The following is a 21,439-nucleotide window of genomic DNA, read 5'->3' as shown; positions in this document are numbered from 1 at the left end:
AATGGCTTCCCTTCAGAAGTTCTGGGGACCCCGATCGATGGAAGTTCTCAAGAAAAAGACTCGACAGCCATTTAGGTCTCCTGGCTTGGCCTGGGGTGGACTAGAGGACCTCCGAAGTTCCTTTCCAGTCCGATCGTTCTATGTTCTACATCCAATGCAACGTCTTTTAAAAAAAATATGCCAGCTGGCTGGGGAGTTCTGGGAATTGAAGTCCTCCACCCATCTTCCAGTAGCAAAGGTTGGCAAACTCTGGTTTACAGGATTACATCACTGGTTGAGCCACAGACATCCAGAAATCCAGTATTTCTCGTTACACCAAGCAGCTTTGTGGTTGTTTGTTTTTTTTTTTAAATCCTGGCTGACTAAACCAGGATGAGAATAGAATCCAAGGTTGGGCGAAGCTGGTAGAGACGAGAGAAAAAAAAAATAGTCTCTGCATAGACAGGAAGTCCTCCACTTATGGCCACAGTTGGAACCGGCGTTTCTGTTGTTAAGCAAGGCGGGTGTGAAAAGTTCTTCGGACTTGACTTCGCTTGTCCGAATCCGGCCAGCAAGGTCCGCAAACGACGATTAAGTGAATCGGGATACTTTAACCAGGATAAATTACCTGCCGGTTGCCGAAATATTGAGATCACATGACCGGGAGGATGCTGGGATGATCCAGCATGAGGACCGGTTGCAAGTCCTGGTTTTCGCTGTGGTTGTCACTAAGCGAAGGGTCGCACGCGAGGACCGTCTGAAACTTTGCTCAAACCCTGAATGATGGGCTCAGTGTGGTTAATTCAGTGGCGGAGCTGGGATGGTATCCTTCAGAGCCGGCTCCGTGGGTTGGGGGATTATGGGTACCATGTTAGGGTGTTGGTCTCCCGGCCCCACATTTGTGGGCGTGTCAACTTGCGACTCCGCCTTTTCAACAGGTAGTCCTCGACTTACAACCATTCATTTAGTGACCGTTCAAAGTTACAGCGGGGCTGAAAAAAAGTAACTTATGATGACTATAGCATCCCCGCTGCAAACTTGGCCACTTTAAGACTCGTGGACTTCGACTCCCAGAATTCCTCAGCCTGCAATTCCCCCCCCCCACTTTGCTGTGAAAAAAAGATATATTACATCTACTGCATTCCCACCATCTATTAAGAAATTTACTCTTTTCGAAAAACGCGATAGTCTAATTTACATTTCTTCTTGCTGAATTCTGGCAAATATTTGCTGCCTGGGGGGATTCTGGGAGTTGAAGTCCACAAGGCGTAAGATTGGCAAGATTGGGACACCCCTGCTGTAATGTCACTCGGTCACTCATGCCCTGCTCATCTCTCTACCACAACATTACACGGAAAGTCTCCGGAAGCTTCCGCTGGTGCACAATGCAACTGTTTTTCACTCTCCCCAGGCTCCAGAGCCTTTCTAGGAGCCTGGGGAGGACGAAAACGGCTTTCGCCAGCCCCCTGGAGGCCGGAAATGGCCCGTTTCCCAACTTTTGGTGGGCCCAGAACACCCAAAAATCAGCTGGCTGGCATGCACATGCTGAGCTAGGGCAATGCTCGCGTGCCCACAGATATAGCTCCATGTGCCAACTGTGGCGACGCATGCCATAGGTTCGCCATCACGGGCCTATGGCCTTCAGAGCCCTTCATGGCATGCAACGGAACTGCTGGGGCATGATATAAATTTAATAAATGTTGCTGTTGATGATGATCTTATCTGTCACATCATATCCTCGTTACAGCTGTCCACGTTCTCCCATCCTGTAACCATGGCCGGGCCACGTGAGTTCAAACAAATAGGTAAACCCAGATTAAGCCCTTTCCAGTTTGGGAGTCATGCAAACTTGCCCTGCTGCCCAAAAAATACCTCTGATTGGTGGTTAATACAAGAGGGTCTTTCCTGCCGTGAAAAAAACAGCATTGAAAAAAGGGACTTATGACCGTTTCTCACACTTGGTTTATTTCATTAGCCAATTCTGCTGGCTACTACTCACCACATACAATGAATGGCACACAGGTGTTGTTGGCAGAGGGTGCCAGCTCCAGGCTGGATTTGGACTGGTGCCCCTTTACCTGGCAGGCGGTGCTGGCTGGCAGACTCTGCCCTCTGCTGTCCATAGACACAACCTGCAGCCTTTGGGCTGGTGCTGATTTCCCATCTGCACTTTTGACATGCTCCATTGTTCGGAGGGGCAACCGGGGGTGGCAATGAAAACGGGCATGGGACCGTTGAACCACGGAGCGTCCTCGTACACGGGTAGTCCTCGAGTTATGACCGCCATGTATGTCGCCGAGTGAAACATTTGTGAAGTGACTTTGCCCCATTTTACGATTTTTTTTCTTGCCGAGCGAATCATTGCCTTTGCGAAGTTAGTAACGCGGTCGTTAAGCGGAACCGGCTTCCCCGTTGACTTTGCTTGTTAGAAGGTCGCAAAAGGGAAGGGGATCGTGCGATCCCTGGGATGCTGCAGCCGTCATAAACATCTGAATTTTGATTGCATGATCATCACAGGGATGCCGCAACGGGCATTAAGTGTGAAAAACGGTCCTAAGTCGCTTTTTTCAGTGCTGTTGTAACTTTGGTCACTAAATGAACTGTTGCAAGTTGAAGACTGCCTGTAGAAGCAACGTGTTAATGGTGCCAAAAGACAAATTTTATTTATTACATTTTTATCCTGTCTTAATAAGTAACTCCAAGGGTGTGAGCATATCTCATTTTTTATTTATTTAGATCTATTCTTATTTATTATAGGTAGTCCTTGACTTACAACAGTCGTTTAGGGACTATTCAAAGCAAGAAAAATCATAAAATGGGACAAAACGCACATAACAACTCTCTCAATTAGCAACAGAAATTTTGGGCTCCATTGCGGTCCTAGTTTGAGAACTACCTGCATTTGGCTGCGAGAAATGAAATAAAAAAATTATATTTGCAATTTAGATACGACGCTTGTAACCCACCCATTAAGATTTCAGATTTTACTTCCCGTATTTTGCGTTTTTACCCCTCCATCCCTTTTTACTGAAATACGATGCCAATGTGCCATAGGATAAATATTTATTTAGAGAATTTATATGGAAGCCCACTCCCTCCGAGTGACTATGGGCAGTTTCCAAAAAAAAACAACAAAAACCAATATACAAACAGTAAAAAAAAAATACACCCCCCCATCCCCCTCCCTGGTGACCACAATCCAGCAAACAATAGAGTAATCTTTTCACGTATTTTCCCCACAACAACCCTGTGAGGCGGGCAGGGAGAACATGAAGCAAATGTAGCAAGATTTTTGGGGGTGAGCGGGGGGAAAAGGAGGGGTGTGGGGCAAGGGCGAGATCCCTGCCCGTCTCGGGGTAAGAAGGCTGACTTGTGAGAGCCACAGAGGATGGACTTTGTAACACAAGAAAACCCCTGTTAATTAGCCAGTGCAACAGTACTACAAAAACCATGTTTCCAGTATCACAAAGTCCATCCTCTTGACAGCCAGAGGATGGACTTTGTAGTACAAGAAAACCCCTTAATTAGCCAGTGCAACAGTACTACAAAAACCATGTTTCCAGTATCACAAAGTCCATCCTCTTGACAGAGGATGGACTTTGTAGTACAAGAAAACTCCTGTTAATTAGCCAGTAGAAGAGTACTACAAAAACCATGTTTCCAGTATCACAAAATCCATCCTCTTGGCGGCCACAGCGGATGGACTTTGTAATACAAGAAAACCCGTTAATTAACCAGTGCAACAGTACTACGAAAACCATGTTTCCAGTATCACAAAGTCCATCCTCTTGAGAGATGCAGCGGATGGACTTTGTAGTACAAGAAAACCCCTTAATTAGCCAGTGCAACAGTACTACAAAAACCATATTTCTAGTATCACAAAGTCCATCCTTTTGAGAGCCACAGCGGATGGACTTTGTAATACAAGAAAATCTGTTAATTAGCCAGTGCAACAGTACTACAAAAACCATGTTTCCAATATCACAGTCCATCCTCTTGACAGCCAGAGGATGGACTTTGTAATATAAGAAGACCCTTTAATTAGCTAGTGCAACAGTACTACAAAAACCATGTTTCCAGTATCACAGTCCATCCTCTTGACAGCCACAGAGGATGGACTTAGTAATACTTCAAGTAGTGCAACGTCCAAGTATCGTTTCAAGTATTACGTAGTCCATTCCTCTCGAGAGCCGCAGCGGATGGATGGACTTTGTAATACTGGCAACATGGCCTTTGTAATACTGTTGCACTAGCTAGTTAACATGGGTTTTGTAGTCTTTTTAAGTCCATCCTTTGTGGCTCTCACGGGGGGGGGGGCAATGGTTGCACCCCGAAAGCCCCCATTCCCCCTCCCTGCCTTGGTTTGGGTTGGTGGGCTCCAACTCCCAGCACCCTAATGCACCACTTCGAGGCCTGGTGCATGGGTTTTGTAGTCCCAACGCCTTTCAGAGGCAGAGTTAGGCCTGGAAGGTTGGCATTGCCTCATGGGTCTGGCACCAACCTTCCTGCCTAAATAAACCTAAAATCTTTTTATTTTGATTTTAGAAAGATTTATGGCTTTAGGGGGGGGGGGGTTCGGCTCCAAGGGTGCCTGTCAAATCCCTGTCAGGGCTCAATAAAGTACCCCTCGGCATGTCATAGGCCTCTGCTGGGAAGCATGGGACTTGGAGTCCCAGGCCACCGGCAGATACAGAGCCGGGTAAGGAGGAAAACTTATTCTTCATCTCAAAAGTCCCATTTTTTTTCGCTTCGGGAGCGGCGTGGAATGGAGGCCGCCGCCGTTGCCGTGGCAACCATGGCGGCCGCGGCCCGGCCAAGATGGCCGCCGAGGCCCGCGTGGTAGGGAAAAGGCTTTGGGCGTGCCGCTCTGCGCCGCTCGCCACGCACACTCGGTGGTACGGGTAGGGGGGTGTCGTTCGGCATCGCCAGCCGAGGCACGCATGCGCCCTTCTCGGCGTCCGCACGCTGGGTTGGAGAGCGTTCCCCGAGGCCGCCAAACTCGAGGCGTGCGCGGCCTAGGAGCATGCGTGATCTCAAGCAAATGGCCGCGGGGGGAGGAAGGGAGGGAGGGAGGGAGGAAGACGGCCGCTCCACGCGCTTGCGCGCTGCCTCAACCACCAACCCCCGACTCGTGAAGCAGGACGTTTCCTAGTTGGGGCCTCCTTTTTTTTTTTTTATTTTTCCCCCTACACATGCGCACGGCGTTTTTTCCTTCTCCCCCGCCACTCCGCATGCGCGCGGGGGAGGGTGACGTCTCACCGCGCACGCTCACAAACCTAACGGCGCAGGCGCAAAGAAGAGGCTCCTCCTTTCACCCCCCCACTTTCTGGGCGTCGTCTCCAGTGCGCGTGCGGCGACGGGTCGCGAGCTCGCGGGCGGAGGGGGGAGGCGGGGGGGAAGCGGGAGAGGCGAAGAAGTGCGCGTGCGCACTGCGGGCTGGGTTGCAGCAGGCAGCGGCGGCGGCGCGGCGGCGGCGGTTGAGCTCGCGGGCGGGTGAGTCGCTGAGGGGGGGGAGGAGGAGGAGGAGGGGGGTTCGCGGGGAGGGGAAAGAAAAGGCCGGTGTGGGGGGGAGGGGGAGGGGAGGGGGCGGCCTCGAGCTCGGGCAACGCGCGTCCCCGAGGCCTCACCGCGTGGCGGCCGCCTCGGACCAGCAGGCAGGCGGCGGAGGAGGAGAAGGAGGGAAGCCCCGCCGCCTCAGCCGCCGCCTCGCCTGGTGCGGAGCCAGGCCGCCCCCTCGGCTGAGTCACGGGGCGGGGGCGCTCCTGAGGGAGGGAGGGGGAGGGGGAGGGGGAGGAGGCCCGCAGGAAAGTTGGAGGGGAGGGGTCCCTCCTTCCACGTGTGGGGGCCTCGCCGCGCCTGATGGGCCGTGTAGTCAGCCCCGCAGGACCCCCGGGGGAGGGGGTGCAGGGGGGAGGTGTAAAAGGGGGGGGTTGTGAGGGGAGGGGGCTGTCCTGGGGGGGTCTTGGAGGGGGTGAGAGGTAGCACTGGGGGGGAGGGGTCGCCTAAAAGGAGCCTGTCCTGGGTAGAACCCTTTTAGGGGGTCTTTGTATTTGGTGGGGGGATCCTTGGACGGGGGAGGGGACTTTGGGAGGGGGAGAGATTTGGGGTCTTCCTGGAAGGGGGTGGTCGCCAAAGGGAGCCTCTCCTGGGTTGAACCCTTCTAGGGGGGTCCCTGTATTTGGTGGGGGGGGGGATCCTTGGACGGGGGAGGGGTCTTTGGGAGGAGAGGAGGGAGGGGGGGAGAGATTTGGGGTCTTCCTGGAAGGGGGGGGTCGCCAAAGGGAGCCTCTCCTGGGTTGAACCCTTCTAGGGGGGGTCCCTGTATTTGGTGGGGGGGGGATCCTTGGACGGGGGAGGGGTCTTTGGGAGGGGGAGAGATTTGGGGTCTTCCTGGGAGGAGGGGGTCGCCTAAAGGGAGCCTGTCCTCGGTTGAACCCTTGCCTGAATTTGGGGAGGATGGGGGGGTCGTTGGGAGGGGGCGAGGGGAGGGTGGGGGGGCTACCTTTGGTCTTACTGGGAGGAGAGGGTCGTCTAAAGGGACCCTGCCCTGGGTTGAACCCTAAATTTGTGGGAGGGGGGCCTTGGGAGTGGGTGAGGGTGGGAGGCGAGCCCTAACCTTCCTGGGAGGGGTGGGGGTCGTCTAAAGGGAGTCTCTCTTTGGTTGAACCCTTTTAGGGGGTCCCTGTATTTGGTAGGGGGGATCCTTGGACGCGGGGGGGGGGTCTTTGGGAGGAGAGGAGGGAGGGGGAGAGATTTGGGGTCTTCCTGGAAGGGGGGGGTTGTCTAAAGGGAGCCTGTCCTGGTTTGAACCCTAAATTTGTGTGTGGGGGAGTTCTTGAAGGGGGGGAATTTGGGAGAGGGGGAAGGCAGGGTGGGGGGCGAGCTTTGGTCTTCTTGGGATGAGGGGGGTGTCACCTAAAGGGAGCCTGTCCTGGGTTGAACTCCTGTAGGAGGTGCTTGAATTTGGGGAGGGGGTCCCTGGGGGCGAGGGGGGGATAGCCCTGATTGGAGGTGCCCCCTCCTCTCCCAAGATTTCCAGATTTCATTGGGGGGGGGGCGAGGAAGGGAGCTGGGGTTTAGTCAGAGCTAAGCCCCCCCCCTCCCTTCCTTCCCCCAGACCCAAATATTGGCTGAATACACACACGGGCATTTTAAACCAGCTTCTTTCCCCCCCCTCCCTCCCTTCGTGGTTTGGTTGTGGCTTTTGCAAACCCCAAAATAGGCGCATTCCCAGCGGGTTGTGTGACCTCAAGTCTTTTTTGGGGGAGGGCGAAGCACGTGGTTGCCCTTTAAAGGGAAGGCCTGCCAAGCCCCTCCCCCTGATTTGTGGGGGGGGGGTGAGGGGAGCCCGGCCGGACCCGAAGTTTTTTTGGGGGGAGGGATTTGCATATTTGGGAAGGCGGCTTTCCCCCCCCCTTTTTTTTTTCTTTTGCAATTTGGGGAGTTGAGCCCCTTGGGGTGGGGTGGCTCTTATTTTGGGGCGTGGGGGAGAGGAATGCAGAGGGTGGATGGAAAGGAAAGTACTTGTAATGGCTTTGCTGGACGGCAACGGCTGGATTTGAACTTTTTTCCTGGATGATGGAGAGCCACCCTTGCAGGGTTTTAAGTCAAGCTTGGCGATTTTGGTGGACTTTTAATTCCCAGGATTCCCCAGCCAGGTCCTTCCTCGGCCACTGTTAAGGCTTGTGGACTTCAGCTCCCAGAATTCCCCAGCCAACATGACTGGCTGGGGGAATTCTGGGAGTTGAAGTCCCACAGGTCTTAAAAGTAAATCTTGAAACTCAGCTGGTCTGCCCCCCCCTCCCATGGGATTCTCCCTGGATGGGGGGTTTGGCAAAGTTCACCTTCCTAATGCCAGTTACCTGGGTTGCTACCTAGATAAGGTGAGGGGGGGGGCGTTTGAGTAAGCCTGAAAGGGGGGAGGTGGGTTTGCCTTGGCTTTTGCTTGCATGGTAGCCCAGTTTGGGGGTGGGGTGGTGATTGGTTATGGCAGCCATGTTAGTGGCTTTTGATGGCTTTCCTTTCTGCCCAGATAGATGGCCTGGGGCCATTGGAGGAGGAGGAGGAGTGGGGGAGAGCAGAGACCTCAGGCTGGATTCAAACTCGGAGCAGACTTTGAGGCATGGGAGACTCTGTTCAGATGCCAGGACTCTTAGGAGGGGAGCTCCTCCTGCGCAGAAGCTTCTCTTGGGGAGACATTTGTCACCCTCAAGAATTGGGGAGGTAACAGCTGGGGTCAAGATCAAAAGTGGCTGCTCCCTTCCTCCTCCTCCTCCTCCTCCTCCTCCTCCTCCTAGCCGGTCACGTGGTCTGGAGCCTGTCTCTCCGCAGTGGCAGCTTAGCTGAATCATGCTTGGGGTTGGCAAGAGCCGAGGGGAGGCTCCCTCCTTACATGCGGACCGACCGGAGGGGCTGCCTTGCTCTCTCTCTCTCTCTCTCTCTCTAGCAAAGTGGGTGCAAACTTCCTGCCTCCTTCGCCAGCGCCCTCCTCCTCCTCCCCCCTTCCCCTTTTGCTCCGTGGCTGCAGCACACACAATCGGAAGCACGTGGTAGCGGTGGTGGCAGCTGGGCCTCCCCGGTGCCACCAGCTTGGCGAGAGAGATGGCTGCCACCACCGCTGACGGCCTTTCGAGGAGCCGCTGTCAGCCCGCGACAGCTAGTCGATTTACCCGACAGGTTTGCAGCGGGAAAGGAGACTCCGGTTGGTCTCTGGCAAGGGGTGGGTGGGCGGGCGGGCTAGTGATCGCTCTTGGGGGCTCCTTGGCGTGGCAGGTGGAGGGGAGGGGAGCCGTAGACGAAGGAGCCAGCAGCTGTGTCTGCAGCCACCTCATGCCTCGGTCTCGGGCTTTGTCTTAACGCTAGGCTGAGCCTCCAAGCGCCTTCCCGGGAAGGGAATCGGGTTTTTCCAGCTCCGATCTCTAAGGGCTGGGCTTCCCTTGGAGCCCTCCTGCTGCCCCTCTTTTGTCCGGTCCTCCAGGGCAGCCCCTCTGGAGAGCAGCAGCCCCCACTCCCTCCCAGAGGGATCTCCTCCGGAGCTCTGCCTTGGGGGAAGAGGGGGTCAGGAGGATGTGCCTGGGGTTAAATGCCTTTCCAGAAGGGCCGGTCTGCTTTTATTCGCCCCAAACACCTGGGATGAGTGGGTTGGGGGGCTTGGGGGCATTTTCTGTACTTAGACCTTTCAAGCCTTAAGGGAAGATTGTTTGCTCCACGAAGCTATTATCTGATTTGCATGTTGGCCAGGTGGATTTTTTTTCTTTTCTTTTTTTGTGAACGAGTCAAGCGGGCTCCTCGGGGCACAAAGTCTCCGTCTTTGCTAAACCTCAGAAGTTTCTTTTTTTAAAAAAAATACACACACCAAAAATGAACTTTTTTTCCCCCTCCAAATCCTTGTTGGCTTATTCCCCCCCTTCCCTTTCCCCAGAACCGATCGGGCAGTTTTAAAAATTGCACGTTTTGGAAGAATATTTTGACTGAAATTGCTCCTTGAGGGGGATAGAACCCGGTGCCTGAAAGCTTCACCGCTTCGGCCGTGGAGGAGCAGGAGATCCCAAAATAGAGCAGGGAGGGCTCCATGCAGCAGAAGGTGCGGTTGAAATAGTCTGGCTTGATCTTGGCTAAATCTTGGGCTCGCGTCGGCATGGAAAGCGAACTTGCAGGCTCCTTGCTAAGTGAATGGAGAGGCTTGTCAGCCAGAGAAAGTTAGTGAATTAGACGGAATAAATGTCGAGAGAGATTCTCGTTTCACCCAGGTCGTAGTTGGCTCAGAGGAGCTTTTTCAAAAGGCAGCTGGACTTCAGGTAGTCCTCGACTTGCAACATTTCATTTAGTGACTGTTCAAAATGAAGAACAGCACCAAAAAAAAAAATGACTTGCAATCACTTTTCACACTTATGACCGTTGTGGCATCCTCGTGGTCACGGGATCAGAATTCAGACGCTTAGCGACTGACTCGTATTTATGACCGTTGCCATGTCACCTTTTGCGACCTCCTGACAAGCAAAGTCCACGGGGGAAGCCAGATTCGCTTAACAAATGTGTTGCTCGCTTAACTGGTTCGTTTAACAACTGGCAAGAAAGGTCGTAAAGTGGGGCAAAGCCTAACAATGTTTCACTCAACAGAAATGTTGAGCTCGTAAGTCGAGGATTACCTGCATATGTGGATATGTATGTATAAAAAGTGGAAGGAAGGCCGTAAAACAGAGCTTAAATGTCTCGCTTAACAACAGAAATTTGGGGGTCCGTTGTGGTCATAACTCGAGAACTACCTGTATGGTTCTTTTAGTAGATTTTTTAAAAGTTTGCGGTAGTAATGAGATGGCGTGGAGGGGGAGCCACTGGGAGATCCTGAAAATTATCAGTAGTGCTGGGGAAAAAAAAAAGTTTTAAGGAAAAGACATTAGTTTTTGGGTGCTGGTTCTGCTCAACTTAGAAGAAGTCAAATGAATTTATGGGTTAAAAATGACAGGCAGCGCTAAAATCTAGCTAGGCTCGAATTTGGGCGCTGTTTGGTCTCTGATTCCAGAGTTCCCATGCTGGGGCATCTCCTTAATAAGGCAACGGACCCTCCGTGCCCCTTACCCCAAATAGCCCAGCATCTGGTTCAGCTTCAGCCGAGTTGGGCAGGATCTCCTTGAGACCAGGGGTCAGCAACCTGCAGCTCTGGAGCCACCTGTGGCTCTTTCACCCCTCTGCTGCGGCTCCCTGTCACTCAAAATATGCACACCAATGTGCGACACCCACCAGCACACAATTTATTGAGCTTTTCAACCCCCGGTAGGCCAACCGTGGATAAACCCAAGAAAAGAAAAGTTTCAGAAGAAAACAGAATGTTTAATTCAACTACATAGGCTAGTTTTGTGGCCGCTCAAGAAATAGTCAGGCATGGGAAGGGTTTTGTGGCTCCCGGTGTTTTTCTTTATGTGGGAATGGCTCTTTTGAGTGTTTAAGGTTGCAGATCCCTGAGATGACCAACTTGGCCACTCTTAAGACTTGTGGACTTCAACTCCCAGAATTCCCCGGCCAGTAATCCTGAGGGTTGAAGCCCACCGGTCTTAAAAGTGGCCAAGTTTGGAGACCCTTGTCTCACAAGACCTTGTATGCTTTGGATTCAAAGGGTTGTAAACCCAACGTATGTCTGGCTTGAACTAGGAAGTAGGTTGGCTGGTATATTATGGTCTCTTTTTTTTGGGCAGTGCCTAAATTTGGAGAATTCATGGAGATCTTTTGGTGGCCCTTGGCATGAAGCATTTTTAAAAAGACGTTGCATGGATATAGAGTAATAGGATTGGAAGGGAACTTTGGAGGTCCTCTAGTCCACCCCAGGCCAAGGCAGGAGAACCCTGTAAGCTTCCATTGATTGGAGCCCCCACAACTTCTGGAGAGAAGCCATTGCACTGATTGTAATAGAATCATAGATGCGGAGCTGGGAGGGCCCTTTAGAGGTCTTCTAATCCAGCCCCCTGCTCAAGCAAGAGAGACCACTGGAAAACCTCCCACGATTTCTGGTGGCAGGCTGTTCCACTGGTTGATCGTTCTAACCGTCAGGACGTTTCTCCTTACTTCCAGGTTGCTTCCCTCCTTGATTAGTTTCCCTCCGTTGCTGCTGCTGCTTCTGCCTTCGGGTGGTTTGGAGAACAGGGGGACCCCCCTCCTCCTCCTCCTCCCTGGAAACGGCCCCTCCAATACTTCCATCAGAATAGAGCTGGCAGGGATCTTGTAATCCAGCCCCCTCCTGCTCAAGCATTTCAGATAAGCGCCTGTCCAGTCTTTTCTTAAAAACCTCCAGCCCACAACTTCTGGTGGCAAGCAGTCCCACTGGTTAATTGTCCTTCACTTTCGGGACGTTTCTCCTTGCTTCTCTCCTTGATCCGTTTCTTGCTTCTCTCTCTCTCTCTCCGTCTGTTATTCCTTCTTTGGAGAGAGTTCAGTTGACGTCCCCCCCTCCTCTTGTGGAAGCCCCTCAAATACTTGAACCCTGCTCTCCTGTCCCCCCCCCCACCCCTCCCCGGTCCTTCTCTTCTTAGTTAGACTGACCCCCAACCGTTCCTGATACAGCTGAGCCTGGCCAGACCCCCTTGCCAGGCTCGGCCCCGTCCAGCAAACGCTCGCACACCTCCTGCCCACTTCTATCCTGACCTTCCTCTCTCTCCTCCTCCTCCTCCTTCCCCAGCGGTTTCCACAACATCTGATCCACCATGGCTGATGACCTGGACTTCGAGACCGGCGATGCCGGTGCCTCCGCCACTTTCCCCATGCAGTGCTCCGCCCTCCGGAAGAACGGCTTCGTGGTGCTCAAGGGGCGTCCCTGCAAAATTGTGGAGATGTCCACTTCGAAGACGGGCAAGCACGGCCACGCCAAAGTAAGGAGCGGGCGTGACCTGTGGCCGGGCTGGAGTCGTGGCGCGTGGGTTTGCGTGCGCCCGACAGGCGTCGAGTGGCGTCTTCCCCTTGCTGGTTTGTGTGTGTGTGTGAGCGAGTGTGTGTGATTGTGCAGCTGGCCAGGAGGAGGAGGAGGAGGAGGAGGAGGACCAGAATCCTGGGACCTAGTCTGCTTTTCCTGACCTTCGTTTTTCCTCGCAGACGTTTCGTGGCCCTACTATGGAACGTCATCAGTGCTAGAGGGGGAGAGGAGGAAGGACTGTGGGGGGTCCTTGGTGCTCTTTGACCTGGGTTGGTTTCTTGCAGGCGTTTCATGACCCAGCAAGGTAACATCATCTGTGCTAGTAGGGAGGTTGTGGAGAAGAAAGGAGGAGGATTTTTGGCGTCCTTGGGGCTCTCTGCACATTTCTTGTCGACGTTTCATGGCCCTACTAGGTAACGCCCTCAGTGCTGGAAGGAAGGTGGTCATCATCATCAGGGCTAGAGAGGAGTTTGCAGAGAGGAGAAGAAGGAAGGAAGGAAAGGAAGGGAAGGAAGGAAGGAAGGGAAGGAAGGAAGGAAGGAAAGGAAAGAAGGGAAGGAAGGAAAGGAAGGAAGGAAAGGAAAGGAAGGAAGGAAAGGAAGGGAAGGAAGGAAGGAAGGAAGGAAGGGAAGGAAGGAAAGGAAAGAAGGAAGGAAGGGAAGGAAGGAAAGGAAGGAAAGGAAGGAAGGAAGGAAGGAAGGAAGGGAAGGAAGGAAAGGAAAGAAGGAAGGAAGGGAAGGAAGGAAAGGAAGGAAAGGAAGGAAGGAAAGGAAGGAAGGAAAGGAAAGGAAGGAAGGAAGGAAGGAAGGAAAGGAAAGGAAAGAAGGAAAGGAAGGAAGGAAGGAAGGAAGGAAGGAAGGAAGGATTAATTTTGGGATCCGTGGGGCTCTCTACGCATTTTTTCACCACCCAACTAGATAACACCATCAGTGCTAGAACGGGAGGTGGAACTCAACCGGCGCTGATGATGTTCCCTAGTTGCGTCATGAAACGTCCGCAAGAAAACCGCCAAGTTCTGACGGAGGAATGTCACGGACGTTGGGGTACAGGAGTTTGGTACCCCAGAATGGATCAGAACGGAGCGATTCAAAGTGGCATTCATCGTGAACCTTCCCGGCCTGGGTGATCCGCGATAGTCCTGGGCTTAACGACAATTCATTCTGAGTGACAGGGAAGAGAGCGGCTTTAACGACCGTTTTTCACACTTAACGACCGTGGCCGCATCTCCACGGTCACGTGAGCAAAATTGGGACGCTCGTAGCTATGACGGTCGCAGCGTCCCGGGAGTGTGTGCGTCACGTGATCCCCTCTTGCGACCTTCTGACAAGCAAAGGGGAAGCCGGATTCACTTAACAATCGTGTGACTCATTTAACAACTGCAGCGACTCGCTTAACAACCGTGGCAAGAAAGGTCGTCAAACCAAGGCCAAGTTCAACTTGTCCTGCAGAGCAACAGAAGGGTTGGGCTCCATTGTGGTTGTAGGTTGAGGGATACCTGTAATCCACTTAAAAACTAATTGGGCGGGGGGGTTCTTGTGACTACAGGAGCGCTACAACGGTCGTTAAGTGTGAAAAATGTCACTTTTGTCAGACAGTCACTGAACGAACGGTTGTAAGACAAGGACTACCTGGAGACCAGAAGTCAAATTTTAATTTCTTAACCCCATAGCATCCAAGCATGTCCGGCCCCCTTCAATGCTAGAGATATCCAGGTAGTCCTTGACTTACAAAAGTTCATTCAGTGACCGTTCGAAGTTACGACGGCACTGAAAAAAGTCACTTAGGACCGTTTTTCACCCTTACGACCATTCATTGCAGCATCCCCACGGACATAATGATTTACACTTGGATGCTTGACCACTGGTTCACATTTACGACGGTCAGTGTCCTGGGATCATGTGATCCCCTTTTGCATCCATCTGACGAGGAAAGTCAACCGGGAAAGGCAGATTCACTTAAGAACCATGCAGTTAAGCAATCGCAGTTGATTTGCTTAACAAACGGGGCCAGGAAAGCTGCAAAACTCCCTGAACAAATTTCTCACCGAGCAGCATAAAATTCTGGGCTCAGTTGCAGTCGTAAGTCGAGGACGACCTGAATATAAAACAAAGCCAGAATTTCTAAGGCTTTTTTAAGAGCAGCTCCAGGTGGACCCATCATAACAATACATAATATCGCTATTATTCCAACCCGGGCATTTTAAAAATTAAATTAAAAAATAAAATGAAATTAAACTTTTTTAAAATTAAAATCCCTTTTTTTTTAAACGTACGCCAGGAGCCTCAAGAGTTTCAGCTTCCATTAGAATCCAGTCATTAACATATCAATTGCTATAAACATTTTCAGCGGAAATTAACTTTCCTCTTGAAACCTCTCCTTCCTCCCTGTGGCTTGTCAGGAGCCAAAAAGTCCTTCCCAGTTTATCCTGCCTGACATACGGACTAAATATATAAGGACATCATTTGAGCATCTGATTCACTCTTTCCACCGGTGATGCCTGGCTTCATCTGAGTTTTTAATTCATAAATTTATTTATTTTATTCAATTTCTATAGCTGCCCCAGCTCAATGACTCCGGGTAACTTAAAACTCAACCAATAAGTTACAATGAAAATGCTGAAAACATCTTAAAGCAATTTAAACACTCTTTTGCCAGGCACGGCTGTTTCCTCCTCCTCCTCTTCCTCCCTGCAAAACCCACTCCCTTCTAGCACTGATGATATTCCCTTGAAATATAGTAAAGAAAATATATACTTGATTATACATGTTATAACTGCAGCGAGGATTGTATTTGCACAAAAGTGGAAAGCAGCGAAAGTCTCTACAGAGGGAGAAGTAATTAAGAAAACATTGGAATGTACAGAAATGAATAGATTAGCATTGGCAATGAAAGAAAAAAGAAGAATCGGAGTATTTTAAAGATATGGGGCAATTTTATCAATGGTTGGAGAATGTAATGAGTTGAATGAAGATGTAAAAGCCAGATAGAAATGTAAGAAAAATGGGGAGAAAGGCATAAGATGAATTAAATGTAAGAAATTTGGAAAGAATGTTGTAATAAATGAAACTATAATAAGAAATATATGATAGAAATATAGTAAGCAAATGATGGAGGAGGAAGTAGAGGACACAAAATATGTACTTAGATGATAATGTTCCCTTGTTGGGTCATGAAACGTGAAATGCAAGAAAATCGGCAAGTTCAGAGAGCACCAAAGACCCCCTCAGTCCTGTCTTCCTCCTCCTCCTCCTCCTAGCACTGATGATGTTTCCTAGTTGGGTCACGAAACGTCTGCAAGAAAACCACCCAGCTCATAGAGCACCAAGGACCCCTCAGTCCTGCACCACCACCACCTTCTCCCCCTCCCCTCTTCCTCCTTCTCTCCCCTCCTCCTCCCCCCTCTCCCCCCCCCAATTGTATGGTGCTTAAAGCCGTTCTCTCCCTCTGCTGCCCTCCCAGGTGCATCTCGTCGGCATCGACATCTTCACTGGGAAAAAATATGAAGATATCTGCCCCTCCACTCACAACATGGACGTGCCCAACATCAAGAGAAATGACTTCCAGGTAGGCCTCGGGCCTTGCGGTCAGCACACACGGTCTGGCGATCAGATTTACAAAGCCGCCCGTTTCCCGAAGCACGACTCACAGCTTTTGAACCTGGCCAGGGTGTGTGTGTGTGGGGGGGGGGGGGCAAGCTGGGTCTCGCAGGGCAGTGGCCAGGTGTTAACAGCCGAGAGGGGCCACTCCTAGCCCTATCAGGTGATCATGTGAGCCAGGTAGAAGCTGCACGCAGGTTACCTGTTATATCCTCCACCTTGGGAAGATGGGAGGACCTGAACTCACACCCAGCAAAGATTGACCAATACTTCAAGGTACTGGTTACCACCTTTAAAGCGCTCCATGGCATCGGACCTGGGTATTTGCGGGACCGCCTTCTGCCGCCTATAGCCTCCCACCGGCCAGTACGCGCCCACAGAGAGGGCCTCCTCAGGGTGCCGTCAGCCAGGCAATGTCCGCTGGCGACCCCCAGGGGGAGGCCCTTCTCTGTGGCAGCCCCCGCCCTCTGGAACAATTTGCCCCCGGAGATACGGAGGATATCAGATCTCCAGGCTTTTCGCCGTGCCCTAAAAACTTTTTTCTTCCATCAAGCAGGGCTGGCGTGAACCCCCCCCACCCCGTTTTTGAGATATTAGATTTTTAATTGTTTAATGGGTTTTAGTCGTAAGGTTCTTAAATTTTTGGCCAAAGGGTATAATTCTTTTAAATTTTTAAATTTTGTATTGGATGTTTTTTACTTGGCTGTGCACCGCCCTGAGTCCACTAGGAGAAGGGTGGTATACAAATTTAAATAAAATAAAATAAATAAATAAATAAATATTCAGCCTGATGGGACAAGAAATATGACTATATCGCATTTTATCACCTGTTTTCTTAATAGACGGTGGGAATGCAGTCAGTGTAATATATCTTGACTTCAGCAACGTGAAAGATGAAAAAATAACCCATGATGCATTCAATAGGTTAAATAAAACAGGTTAAATAAAACAGGTTAAATTCGGGCTAGATGGCGTGGCAATTAAATGGGAAAGTGATAACGCTGGCTGGGGGGAATTCTGGGAGTTGAAGTCCACCCGTCTTCAAATTGAGAAAAGGGGTGTTTTAAATAACCATGGGATCTTTTTCCCCACCCCTGGCTGACAAGTGTGACTGGTTCGAATCCTGGCCGGGTTTGGTGGGGTGGGGGGGCTTTTCCCAAGAGGAGGAGCCTTTGAAAGCTCCTTCCGGGAATCCCGGCTGGCCAGCCGGTGTCTTCACCCTCCTCTTCCTCTTCCTCTTGCAGCTTATTGGGATCCAGGATGGCTACCTTTCTCTGCTCCAGGACAGCGGGGATGTCCGGGAGGATCTGCGTCTCCCTGAGGGAGACCTGGGCAAGGAGATCGAACAGAAATACGACAGTGGAGAAGAAATACTGGTGAGGGGTGGAGGGGGGGGCGCCCTTCCTGGAGGGGGAGGGAGGGGCTTGTTTCATTTATTTAGCGCATGGCGTCCACACAGCTCACGCAAATCACCGATAGACGGATTTGTTTAAAGAAAGCATCGGCATGCAATTCTGTGCATGTGTCTGTGTATTTGTATGTAATATATGTACAGATGTATCTGCATTTGTATGTATATACAAAATCCTCGACTTACAACAGTTCGCTTAGTGACCAAAGTTACAGCTGTACTGAAAAAAATGTGAGTTACGACCCTATTTCACACTTAAAATTTCGCCCCGAGTCTCCGGAGAAAGGCGGCATATAAATTGAACTAATAAATAATTGAACTAATAAATTAACCGTGAGACTCGTTTAAGAACTGCTGCGATTCCCTTAGCGACTATGGCCAGAAAGGCCGTAACGTGGGGCCCAAACTCACTCGCTTAACAACGGAAAGTTTGTGCTTGGTGGCGGTTGTAAGTCGAGGATTACCTGTGCGAAGGGGCGTGGTTCTTGGCAATTCAGTAAGTTACTTAAGATGTTTTTTTTTTCCTTTTCCAACCTTGGCAACGTGAAGGTGGGGGGACTTCAACTCCCAGAATTCCCTAGCTGGCCTCCACGGGGAGGGAAGATGGCGGCCGGCAGGGGGATTCTGGGAGTTGTAGTCCCCGCACCTCCTTCCAGCTGCCATGGATTGAGAAATGGAGCAGAAGAGATTCCAGCACTTGGAAGGATCTCAGTGCTGAGGTTTAGGGAGGTCCTTGACTTTTTTGGGGTGCAGCAATTTTTTTGGGGGGAAGCAGAGCAAAGACCCCCCCCATTTTTCCTCCTCCTGACCTCCTCTCTTCCTCCCCCCCTCCCTCCCCCAGATCACCGTTCTGTCTGCAATGACGGAGGAAGCTGCTGTCGCCATCAAAGCCATGGCTAAATAAAGGAACCACAGGTGAGTCCAGGTACGGATGGGGAAGCAGGTGGGGGAGAGGGATGGATGGGCTTTGGAGTCCTTTTTTTTTTCCCTTGGGGGGCCTTTTTAACTCCCCCCTCTCTCTCCCCCCCCTCGCAGGCAACAGCCGCAGCCGCAACAAACTTATAATGAACCAGAGAGGATCGCAACCCGCAGACTGTCAGATTGGGCTCCAAACCCACCCAAAATCTTGGTTTTTTTCCCCCTCCCCTTCCCCCCTTTTTCTTTTCTTCTTTCTTTCTTCTTCTCTCTTTCCCTTCCTTTCAAACAAAACAAACGCCCCCCCCCCTTTCCCATCCACCCACCCCCCTCTTCGAATCCTCCCCTTTTGAATTAAAACAAAAGAAAAACCAAGCTTTTTATTTTGTGGTCTTTTTAAAAAAGAGCAAACAGACAAAAAAAAAAAAAAAGAGGCAAGAAAATAATAAAAAAATAAAAAATCTCCCCCCTTCCCTCCCCAAGAGCTGGATGCTGATGTAATCATTATTCTCTCCCCCCCTCTTTATTTTGACCCCTTCCTCTGCCCTCCTTCCTCTCCCCCCCCCCCACCTTCCTCCTCCTCCTCCTCCTCTCGGGTGCTAGTCACACTACAACCATTATTATTTTTTTTTTGTCCTGGCAAAGAGAAGTTGAGAAAATTTGCACTTAAAAAGAATAAAAAAAAGGAGAAATATTTAAAAACTGCTGGAAGGAAAGAAGGAAGGAAGGAAGGAAGGAAGGAAGGAAGGAAGGAAAGAAAGAAAGGAGGGAGAGAGTGGAAAGAAAACCATCACGACAGACTCTTCTTCTGTTCTCCCCCTTTTTTCCCCCCCCTGTTGTCGTTTTCATCCTCCTCTTGTGAGGAGAGGGCAGAGAATTTGGGGAGGGGGTGTGAGAAGCTGTCCCCTTTTTCCTCCCCCCCTCCCAGCCAAGCAAGATGCCCCGTGGGCTTGCCCCTCCCCTCCCCGTCCCCTTTCTGAGCGTTTCTGTTGAGGGTTGGTATTTGGGGGCTGTTTAGTTTTTATTTTTGTGTCCCCCTCCCCAATACCTGTCTGCTTGGGTGGGTTGCAGAGGTTTCGGTCACTTCTTTCATGCTTGGAGGTTACCCACGGATTTTTTGTGGATGGGTGGGTGGGGTCTCCACTCTGGTTGCTGAGCTTGGCTTAAACCCTCTTCCTCCTCCTCCTCCTCGCTGGAGCCCCCTTTTGTGGGGCAGGAAGACCCCTGCTGGGCCTGGAATGACGGGGACCTGCCCTCTGCGGGGAGTATAGGGGCAGGGTTACTCTGGTCCCTGTCAATCATGTTTGATTATCTTTCCTCGCCCCCCCTCCCCCCTCCCTTCCGTGCTTGTAGCTGCCTCCGAGCCCCTCCCTCGTTCTTGGGAGTTAGCATCGCCCCCACCCCTCCTCCTCGTCCTGGGTATCTCGCCCCCCACCCCAAGAAACTCTTTTCAGGTTAGGGAATCTTTTGGAGGAGAAGGGGGGAGTTTAACCAACTAGCACCCCCCCAAACTGTCTCCTTGGTTCATATTTACTCTCCTCTGCTGTTCACAGGTCAAGCTGTGCCCCCCACCCACCCGTGCCCCTCCCTCTCGCCCTGTTAATCCAACCCATTTGTTAATCAACCTCAATAAAAACAAGTTTAATATGAAAACCTGGCTGTGGTTATGTGTCATTGGGGGGGGTCTCTCTTGCAAGGGGGGGGGGGAGAAAGCCTTGTCTTGGCCAGGGGAAGGGTCTGCTCAGAGACCCAAGGGTGGGGGGGGAGGAGGAAAAAGCTAGTGGGTCGGTGGGGAATGGTGGCGTCCATCCGTGTAAACGTTAGTAAAACGGTCGTTAAGCGAATCTGGCTACCCATCGGCCCCCATTGCTAGTCGGAAGGTTGCAAAAGGGGATTGTGTCACACACAGACACACACGGGGACACTACAACGATAGTCCGTTGGCCCCAGGTGCTTTGAATGTTTGGTCACTAAGTGAATGGTCGTAAGTTGGAGCATGGGGGCTTTCTATCCAGAACTCAACTTCACGGTGAACATAAAGAGGTCTGAAAGGATCCGTGTGGGAAGGCCCACGCAAAACCCATCGGTGATGTGGAATATAGTGGCCGGGGGGTTGCGGTTGGATGTCAAATCACCAGGAGCAGAAGCCACGAGTGGTCAAGGTTTTCCACTGGTGGCCAGTATCTTCTGATTGGCTCGGTCCTAGAGAGACCCCGTATCTGGGCACCTTCAGGAGAATCTACCTGTCCCAGCAGGTGCATCATGGCACATCTGGATAATCCCATACCTTCCTCAGTTTAAGCAGTGTGCACCTCCTTTACCACCTCCGGACTTCCAATGAGGCGGCCACGTTTCAATGACCTCTGGATTTATATTCCCAGAATTCCTCAGGCAACCATGTTTTAATGACCTCTGGATTTATATTCCCAGAATTCCTGAGGCGGCCATGTTTTAATGACCTCTGGATTTATATTCCCAGAATTCCTGAGGCAACCATGTTTTAATGACCTCTGGATTTATATTCCCAGAATTCCTGAGGCGGCCATGTTTTAATGACCTCTGGATTTATATTCCCAGAATTCCTGAGGCGGCCATGTTTTAATGAGCTCTGGATTTATATTCCCAGAATTCCTGAGGCAACCATGTTTTAATGACCTCTGGATTTATATTCCCAGAATTCTTGAGGCAACCATGTTTTAATGACCTCTGGATTTATATTCCCAGAATTCTTGAGGCAACCATGTTTTAATGACCTCTGGATTTATATTCCCAGAATTCCTGAGGTGGTCACGTTTTAATGACCTCTGGATATATATTCCCAGAATTCCTGAGGTGGTCACGTTTTAATGACCTCTGGATATATATTCCCAGAATTCCTGAGGTGGTCACGTTTTAATGACCTCTGGATATATATTCCCAGAATTCCTGAGGTGGTCACGTTTTAATGACCTCTGGATATATATTCCCAGAATTCCTGAGGCGGCCACATTTCAATGACCTCTGGATTTATATTCCCAGAATTCCTGAGGCGGCCATGTTTTAATGACCCCTGTAGTTCATCTCCCAGAATTCCCTTGCCGGCTGGGGAATATTGGGAGTTGAAGTCCACCTATATTTTATGTCGATGTATTCCATTAA

General features: G+C 51.0%; 1 protein-coding gene across 2 annotated transcripts; it reads left to right on the top strand.

Moving 5' to 3' along the window:
- The first annotated feature begins 5,381 nt into the window (after positions 1-5,381).
- On the top strand, positions 5,382-19,946 carry EIF5A (eukaryotic translation initiation factor 5A). 2 transcript variants are annotated; one of them, XM_070956586.1, is made up of 6 exons: positions 5,382-5,472; positions 12,149-12,338; positions 15,839-15,943; positions 17,220-17,351; positions 18,228-18,301; positions 18,422-19,946. In XM_070956586.1, exons 2-5 carry the CDS (start codon positions 12,174-12,176, stop codon positions 18,288-18,290), a joined length of 465 nt encoding a protein of 154 aa, XP_070812687.1. In that variant the 5' UTR covers positions 5,382-5,472; positions 12,149-12,173; the 3' UTR covers positions 18,291-18,301; positions 18,422-19,946. The 2 variants fall into 2 exon arrangements, with proteins under 2 accessions (XP_070812687.1, XP_070812688.1); XM_070956587.1 differs by having other exon boundaries at positions 18,228-18,311.
- Positions 19,947-21,439: the final 1,493 nt, after the last annotated feature.

Source organism: Pituophis catenifer, unplaced genomic scaffold (assembly GCF_029215685.1).
Source record: "Pituophis catenifer annectens isolate HBS135680 unplaced genomic scaffold, rPitCat1.0.hap2 SCAF_102, whole genome shotgun sequence".
Lineage (NCBI taxonomy): Eukaryota > Metazoa > Chordata > Lepidosauria > Squamata > Colubridae > Pituophis > Pituophis catenifer.
Note: the sequence above shows the minus strand (reverse complement) of the source record. Positions and strands in the feature narration are given on the sequence as shown.